Source organism: Cydia fagiglandana, chromosome 17 (assembly GCF_963556715.1).
Source record: "Cydia fagiglandana chromosome 17, ilCydFagi1.1, whole genome shotgun sequence".
Lineage (NCBI taxonomy): Eukaryota > Metazoa > Arthropoda > Insecta > Lepidoptera > Tortricidae > Cydia > Cydia fagiglandana.
Window position 1 is genome coordinate 10,525,926 of NC_085948.1, and position 9,372 is coordinate 10,535,297.

Below are 9,372 nucleotides of genomic sequence, written 5' to 3' on the forward strand. Positions count from 1 at the left end.
TCTTTCAATACGCTAAGCGGTAGACCATTCACATGTATTAGGGAAATATCACAAATACTCCAAATTCCCTCTTAAATGTCCCATGACTGGTGCTGTTACTATACAAATGTTGCCAAATTTAAATAATAGGTGAGGGTAGAAATTCGTATACAATGGATATTCCCAAAGTCTCGAGGCGTGGACGAACACATCGCTTCGCTCGTTCAATTACCGGCGTGAACCAGACCAAGTTTTAAAGTTTCAAGTGACTCACCATAAGCACAGGCTCCTTGTCGGAGTCTAGTATGACGGTGCCGGCGGCCAGGCCCGAGCCCGAGCGCGTCCACTTCCACGACACGATGCGAAAGTCGTCCGATGATTTCGACCCGTTCAGAATAAGCACCGGCAGAGGCAGGTACAGTACTTGGTTGCCGCCCGCGTTCGCTTTCGGAGGACTATTCTGGTCTACAGATCGAATGGGGTTATTAGGTTTTATTTTGTATTAATTACCGCTGCTAACGATACCACAATGTTTTTAAAAATAATGGAAAAAAATCACAGTATTAAGGGTTTTATTTATTTTCAAGTGATATTAATAATGTTTGAGTACAAAAAAAGAACATTAAAGTTTTTGCAGTAGCTTAAATTACCCAAGAGAGGATTATTTGCATTAAAATACAGTTATTTTACCTGGGGAGCTCGGACTGATCATAGTATGTAAGAATATTGCGTATGTTAAGTGCATACGTTGCGCGATTAGTATAGGTAATCTCTTCGAAAATAGTTACAGGGTACATCATATTCAATACAAGATTTTGCCAACACCACACTATAATAAATATCATGCAAATAAACGCAGCATGCTTATTGTTAAATTTATATTGCAGTTATTCAAGCAATTAGGAATATCTAGAATAGGATAGTTTATTTCCATTGTTTGCCTTGTTTTAATAGTCATTGAAGAAAAAACATAGCGATTGCAGTTTACTGGGCAATAAAATCAGCGCGAAAAACCTACTTCAATACGGATACGGACGAGGTATAGTTAGAAATAGATGCTAAATATGACGCCGAACCGATAACAGAATGTAAATGATGATTGTATAAATTAAAATCTATCGTTCACATTTAAAGTCCATGCAGCCAACCTAAAGAGGCCGTCAGTCATATTATGCAATAAAACCTACAGTAATGAAACATAACTTCCGATATCATAATCTAAAGTGTTTAATCATATCGGTCGTCAAATGGAAATATATTTTTACTCCGATTTCAGATATTCCCAATCAATATTAGTATTCTATAAACTTACTCTGAGCCACATTGACAGTCACATTATCCGAGGCGGAATTCCCGTTATCGTCTAGTACAGTCAGCGAGAAAACGTACTGGCCCTTCGTGAGGCCGGTCGCGTTGGCGATGGACTCATTGAAGTTGAGGATGGTACTGTTAGTGGGGCCGACGAGGCAGCGCCATGTGTACGCGACTATACGGTGATCGTCGTGCGAGGCCGAACCGTTGAGGGTTACCCACGTTTGGGGGAGGGATATGAACTGGAATGAGAGTTGTTTGATAGTTAGTTGGACCGGCGAGGCAGCCAGCATGAGGTAAGGGACTATGAGGTGGCCGTCTTGCGAGGCCTAGCCGTTGAGGGTTACCCATGTTTTGGGGAGAGATATGAACTGGAACTGGAACTGGGGGAGAGTTATGTCTTTACAGAGGGTCTTGTGAGAGGGTGAGCTGTTGAGGGTTACCCCCGTTTGGGGGCAGGATATAAACTAGAATGAGAGTTGTATGTTAGTGGGGCCGGGCCGACGAGGCAGCTATATGTATGTGACTGTACAGTGATTGTCGTGCGAGGCCGAGCCGTTGAGGGTTACCCACGTTTTGGGGAGGGATATGAACTGGAATAATATGGTATAGTTATTTAATTTGTTGTGTTCGTGTAAAACTGTAACAAGATATTTTTTTAGCATTGTCAAGAAAAACGTTTCGAGTCTCTTTACATGCTTTTATGACAAACATTGTATCCCTTTAAATTTAAGTAGGTACCTAAACCCATAATTCCGTATCCATAAGTGAGTAGAAGACAGACACATGTTTATTTTATTACACTCCCATGCTGTTATTAACAAGTCTGGGTACTACCAAAACTTGCATGCAGTCCCTACCTGGTCGGGGCCGGCGCGGGCCTCTGGCGGAGTGTTGGTCGGCGGCTTGACGAACACATGCACTTCGGCGGCTGACGTCTGACCCGAAGAGTCTGTCACCTTAAGCACGAAGGTGTACATGCCTTCCGATAAGTTTGATAGCTGGTAAACAGACAGTAATGTTAATAAAAGGAACCAAAAAAGAATTTTAAAGCAAGTTACTTTGCTCTGGGATAACTAATCTTAAGTTATGGTACTAGGTTTTGGGGAAGCCACTGCCCTTAAATTACTCAACCTATAGGGAAATTCTTGGAGCTATCCACCAACTTAGTGCCATCAAATTAAGTTCCCAAACAAGCCTCCAATTGTCGAAACATGTCTTGCCTACCTGTGTATTCAGTTAGTAACCATTGAAAACTCTGATAACTTATTTACAAGTAAAGTTGCTTCGTTCGCATTATTGCTATAATTGTAGCACTATTGCGAACGCCGCTAATCTTAGAGCACAATCAATACATTACTAATGGACAAACAGAACAACGAAGCAGAAGCACTACATTTTTTAGTTATAACATTTATTGGTTATGGTTAACCAACCAAATACAAAACCGCTTGGATCAGTCACTGAACGACCTGACTTTAACCTTTATTTGATCATGTGATTTGATCATGTAATGTTTTCATCTACCCTTAACTGGCTTAAGGAGCCATTTGAGGGTAGATTTTGTTTACTTTTTAAATAGGTACCTAAAGATACAGAGTATAGGGTTAATATATAGCCTACCTGCAAGTAAGGCGAGTGAGTATTCTGCATGTCGACCGCCTTGTTTTCGTCCTCGGCGGCCTTCGTCCACTCCCACGAGGTGATCTCGTGGTCGTCCGTGGACAGGCTCCCGTTCAAGGTCAGGTTGTTGTTCGGGAGGTAGATTATTACGTCTTGACCTGACAAACAACAACGATTGAAAAATTGTACGCCCACAATTTTATACTGTCCGGTAACGGACGTAATGGCCTTTTCTTTTATTTTTTGCCATTTTTATATATTGTGACCTTTTTTGCCACTTTTGAGTTATTTCTACTGAGAATCATGAGCTCTTTCGATTCTAATGGGATAAAAAAATGTGTCAGAGTTTTTTATCCTATTTTGTTACCATTTCCCCATATACTTTGTATGGCGGTAACAAAAAGATAAGTTTGAAAAATTTATGGAAATGTTAGGACAATTTTTTTGTTCTATAAGGATGAAAAGGGCAGTTATCCCTGCAACTTACTCTACTAGTTTCTTATTAGTCACATCACATCAGTTACAAAATAAACACAATTTTCAAAAATAAAGACAGTGCCTATAAAAAACTTGTACAAGAAATGCAGCTTTAGAGATAACCCTAAAGAATTACTATTTTTTCCGGCAATTTATTCATGTGTTCTTACCTGCATTAGCTTCCGGCGGGTAGTCGGTATGGTTCAACACTGTAATGTTGGCCGTGGTGGAGTTCTTGACATGGTCTGAGTCTTCCACCGTCAGCTTGAACGTATAGTTCCCCGGCTGCTTGAGGTCCTTCAGTACGAGCGTGGGCTTGTCTTCCAAGGGCGGCTGGTAGCCGATAGGGCCGGATGTCAGCTCCCAGTGCCATGATATTATTGCGTCGTCGTCCTAAGAATTAATAATAGAGAATAAGGGAGAGGTTAATCTAAAATTGCAGTAAAATATATGCGTAACGTTTAACATTTTACTGTAAAGTTATATTTTTTTGGCAATTATTATCGCAAGAAAAACTTTAATCCTTTGAACGCTTATCGAACGAACCTTTATCGTATGCGGCGCGTCATCGTGATCCTTATCGGTATGTACTAAGGTTGATATTAGGCTGTAGCTGCGCGAGTAGTTGACGCCAACGGGTTAAAAAATACTGTAGGGTTAGTGGGAGTTTCACTCAAACGCCAATGTCAAGGATACTTTTATTTACTTAGAAGCTTATACATAAGTATAGGTGCATACATTTATAGGTTCATACAAAACTAGTTACCTTTCGTATAACATACGGCAAGGTTGAGCACGCCTGCTACCGATATTAAATAGCCAAGGGACAGTCGGGAACCTATCGCCAAGGCACTAGCTAAACCTAGGGAGGTCAGGGAGAAGACTGAAGCTGTATAAGAGGTATAAAGTGGTAAGTGATGGACTGTATACTGTAGATAATGTATTCGTACCTTGCTGGCGCTGCCATCGAGCACCGCCACCGAATTCGGCAACTTAACCGTCTGTGTCTGCGGCGTCACTATCGCCTGCGGCGGTGTGTTGACTCTCAGTGGCGGCAACACTGTCACGTTGGCGAAGCCTTCGCCGTACGCGTTCGTGCCGTTCACCGTCAGCTTGAAGCGGTACTGGCCCTCGGTCAGCTCGGTTAGAGTTACTGTTGCGCCGTTTTGATTCATGTTGCCTGAGGAATAGGGATGGAAATGTAATGAAGTTTTGCTAAATTTGACCTCTTTTATCATCCTTTTCATCTTACTATTATGTTAAATAAAACACTATAATCGAAAAATGTAGGTGTTCATTGAGAAACGATTTTGTTTTTTTAACTGTTTCTAAATGAAGATTGTTTCAGACAAAAATGTGCATCATTTATCACACGCTTTAAATGCAGTACCTATTTATTTACTGGCGTTTCTATGTTCTTGTAATACATGTATATACATGTTTTATTAGAGACCGTCTAATCTTTCTCTGTTTTATTTTAGTTTGTTTAAGAGCCCATCAACCTGCACACTAGCGCCACTGCCAAATAATCGTGATTATTCAAATTTAACGAAATCTATTTAAAAAAAGGGGCCGCTACGTACTGTATTTTCTATTTAAGTACCTTTTGAATACATTAAACTAGTTTTTACGTTGCTGGATACGTCAATCTATGCTTCCAAAGTAAAAACGGCCGTTTTTGTTTTGAGTTCATAGATCGATGAATCCAGCAACATTAAAAACTTGTTCGAGTTTAGCAGTGGCGCTAGTGTGCACATTGATGGGCTCTTAATGAAAGGAATGAATCAAACCTGTAAATCCACCATTAGGCTGGTCAACTAGCGTCCACGCATAGTTATAGTGGCTCATTGTTGCCTTCTCATCGGGAATTGTATACGCTGCTAAAGTTACTTCATTGTCTGGAAGTTGGACCTGCAAAATATTCACTTAAATAGGTATTACCTAATCAGGAGTTGAGTCACATCTTATTTGATCCAATGGAGACTTGTGCACAGTAAGTAGAGTACATATTTAAATAGTAGTGTAGTGCCAATTGTCACAAAGTCGCAGGCGCGCAGCACGGTGAAATATGGCATATAATTAGAATAGAATAGAAATACGCGCGACTTGGCCTCGGAAAGCCTTGCCTCTTGAAAGTTAGGGTTAGGACTCGCGCGCGATAACGCAACTTATGCTAGACCGCCGCCTAGTACATATTTATATATGGAATAATAAACTTAACTTACCGTTTTAGAAACGATGGAGACGGTCAAATTCTGAACAGTCTTAGGCGCTTCAGATTTAATGTCTGTTTTCTCCGACACCTCCCCACTCTTCTTGCTATCCATAGGAATGGTAGGCCCCTTAGAGTAAGGCCTCAACATCTGTACGCACACACCTTGTGCGTTCTCTTCTGTGCCGGGCACGCATTTGCAGATGCCGTTGCGTGTTTTCAGTCCGAGCGGAATGCATTCAGAGTTGAAAGGGCAGTCTGATACTCCGACCTCACAAGGTACTTTTTCCAGGAACCTTCAAAAACCATTTTAAATAAAACTGATACTGTGTACTTTTAAGGTAAAAAAAAAAGGTTAGAGCCATAATTGCTCAAAGGTGAAGTGAGTAGGCCCTTTTACAATGTAGCCTCAGCACCTAAATAACTACCTACTGATCACTTACACTTTCATCACTATGGATATTTTTACTTTTAAATCATACATGTACTTAGCTTTATTCGACGTTCAAAGGCGCATTGTAACATGCTTATGGTCGTACCAATAAAAGTCTGCAGCGGATTTGATAGCCCACGCAGTGTAAGAGTTATTTATACGTCATAATTTCATAGAAGTTTGACGTTTAAAATGACACTTGCACTGCGTGGGCTATCAAAATCGCTGCAGACTTTTTACGGTCTAACTCTACTTGAAAAATAAACTATATTATTTTTATCTTATGTTTATGTAGGTTTACTAGTGTAATACAAATCTTTATTGCATATGTCAAAAATAAGGAATAGGTAGTACTACTAGTGGCTCTGCTAGCAGTAGAGCTCGCGATTTAAAAGTAAAAATAATACTTTGTTGAGTCATTATCACAGAGAACTCACAAAGGTCTTAAGTGCCAAAGATCCTACTGGCACTTAAGTCCTTTATCACATATGCCAACTTCCACCATTTAAACATTTTCCAAAAAAAAAAAACTACATAGTCTTTCTAACTACCGAGCCTGATCACAAAATTTTACGAGAATCGGTTGAGATATGCGACCTGCAGAGAATCACATACAAAAACGTTTTTGCCCAAGCTGACATGGACTCTTTCACTAACATGTGGTCAACAAGTGAGAAATCTTACAAATATAAATTAAACAATGTAGTAACTTATCGCTAGGGAGCAATTTCCTCCAGACAACTCTAGTAATATAATGTTACACAAACTGTAAGCCATAAAAAAGATAATACAATACCTAGTTGCATCCACCAACAATTCGTTGTCAGTACTATCCCTGTATTTATCATACGGCCTATTATCATCATCCTCCATTGGTAGATTATTAAGGAAATGCGACAGGAAGTTTGATTCCTCATCGTCGGTGAGGAGGTTTTGGTTCCTGGTGTATGGGGAGTACACCTCTTCCTCGGGGGAATAATTGTTGCCTGCTTCTCTGTAGCTGGACTGATCCAGGATGTCAGACCAGTTTTCTGAAAAATCTCTAAAGGTTATGATCATTTGAATTTTGTAGCATAATTTTATGATTATTATGCTCAAACAACTTTTAGAAGAGACCTCCTCATTACCCACATATTCATGCTTACTCTCCCATTAACTCAGTTCGAAAATGCAGAGAGGAGAGGGCTTTTCTGTACAGTGTAGTTGAGGATCCACAATTCAATAATCTTAGTGAATAAATCTCAATCTAACAGTCTTAAGGTTCTGTCTAAATTAAATGTATATCTATGAGTGAATTGCAAAAAAATTCTGACATAGTTAAGGACCTGTAATTAGTTAAAAGTTTATTGATTCCATTGTGTTATGACAACCAAGCCATTTCCAATAAGCCAATTAAGTGTTAGTGTATGCTATAGACTTATGTGTGTATGAATTAAGTACAATACGAGTAAATACTAAATACTTTACAATTTATTATTTGTGAAGCAGGCAGGCAGTTGAAATAACTGATAATGCCTGTATCTAGAGCCATCAACCGAGTTTTCAGTGTTGAGTAGAGTATGAGGCAGGAGGAGTCAATTTAAATGGTTAATTAAAACTTAGTAGTCTGCTTCTTATCTATGCTTAATTATGTACAATTTTTTTGCAATTCACTCATATACTGTTACACAAAAGACCTTAAGAAACTAGAATCAAATTAAAATTATTCCTAAAGTTTTGCCTTCTATACATACCACTGGGCAGCACAGGCTTGACCAGTATCATGGAGACATGGGACTCCCACTTGGGGCTCCCAACCCGCAGCAGCGGCAAGCACAGCTCATCACTCACACACTCCACATGGAAGCAGCGGGAATCAAAGATAAACACAATGTTGCAGGTCTCCTCTAGGCAGCATGCCATCACACATTGCCGGAGACCCTTCAGACCTGTTTTTTCTGAGTAATTTCCCGCAGTCAGGTTACCTTGAAGAAGACAAATTCAAAGTAATACATTAAGGTTTTATTAAAATGTTAAGACCTGCAACATTTTTAACAATGTCATTGTAGAATGCTGAACAGTAAAAATAAATGTAATAAAATTAGTTAGTGGAAAGAATTGTGACCCTTTGGCATGTATCTTAGAAAACCCTAGTAATTTTTTATTTATTATAATTTAATAACTAGTAAAATCGATTTATTATTTCAATAATTTACGTCAAATGCTGTACATTTTTGAATGCGTTTTTATGTATTGTTGTATTGTATGTCTATTGAAAAATTACTAATTCTTTACCAAGATAAAAGTATTTCTTCCAGATACATAAAAGTTTATAATGATATTATGGTAATTGATTAGGAATAACATATTATGTTACTTACCTACTGGGGCATAATTGATAAAATTCTTTGGGTATAGTTTTGGACACTTATTGCTCTCATATTTGTCACTCCAAGGCTTGCTGTATTGAGACAAAGAAGCACGTATGTTGACGAAAACTACAAGAATACACAAACTAATGCAAGCGTTCGAAATACTGATCATTATGTAGGTGAGACGTTTCAAATAAAATAGTCAATATTGTAAAAACTTGTGCCTTTTAGAAGTACCACTATGGTTTGGCCAATGCTTATCTGGATTGGAATTGGAGTAACAATAACAGTTTAGGTTTGTAATATTCACGTGGGTGTGAAGATAAAATTCAATGATATTAAATACATTAGGTTTTATCTTTATTTTGCTTCATTATCACTATGGATTTTAATTTTGCGGACGCGACTGACAGATTGACTTGACAAGATGTGTGTGACAGCAACGAGATGTATTTTCTTATTTAACTTGGCATAAGCTTGGCATTTATTACACAATCCATTCACTGTCCAGCACGTCATTATATCCCAATGCTGCCAATATTAGTAAATAAATAAATGTAAAAAAAACCGCGGGAACAGAGTTTTAAAACTAAATTGACAGTAAAAAAAAACACCATATAGTGGGATCCGGATCTTCTATTTATTTGAGTTTCTCACTTACCATTTAAAAATTATCATCTTAATACTTAATCCTTCTAAACCAAAAAATTGTATTTTACGCTTTCGGTTAAAACTGTTAAAAGAGAGTATCTTCACCTAGCCTAGGTTAAAAAATCAGCAGATCTGAAAAACGGGATACTAAACTAACGATTGACGTTAATTTGTTATCAAATAGCAAGTCAAGCTAACTCTATTAATAAATATACTTACAGTTGATTGTACAGATTATATAATACCTACTATAATTAACTAAGTAGGTATTCTGTATAGGTAGCAGTACGGGTCGGGGCTACAAAAGTCACGCTGTTTCAAAATATCTGCTTATT

At 38.5% G+C, this 9,372-nt stretch overlaps 1 protein-coding gene across 1 annotated transcript in view; it reads right to left on the reverse strand.

Moving 5' to 3' along the window:
• LOC134672468 (dyslexia-associated protein KIAA0319) overlaps positions 1-8,821 on the reverse strand; it is a 28,153-nt gene extending 19,332 nt beyond the window's left edge. Inside the window, exons 1-11 of the mRNA XM_063530399.1 lie at positions 8,396-8,821; positions 7,769-7,999; positions 6,832-7,066; positions 5,616-5,898; positions 5,181-5,301; positions 4,341-4,570; positions 3,561-3,783; positions 2,914-3,071; positions 2,151-2,291; positions 1,292-1,532; positions 254-444 (exon numbers count right to left, since the gene is read on the reverse strand). Coding sequence (XP_063386469.1) covers positions 254-444; positions 1,292-1,532; positions 2,151-2,291; positions 2,914-3,071; positions 3,561-3,783; positions 4,341-4,570; positions 5,181-5,301; positions 5,616-5,898; positions 6,832-7,066; positions 7,769-7,999; positions 8,396-8,558 — 2,217 coding nt within the window. The 5' untranslated portion in view covers positions 8,559-8,821. The remainder of the gene's footprint in view (positions 1-253; positions 445-1,291; positions 1,533-2,150; positions 2,292-2,913; positions 3,072-3,560; positions 3,784-4,340; positions 4,571-5,180; positions 5,302-5,615; positions 5,899-6,831; positions 7,067-7,768; positions 8,000-8,395) is intronic.
• Positions 8,822-9,372: the final 551 nt, after the last annotated feature.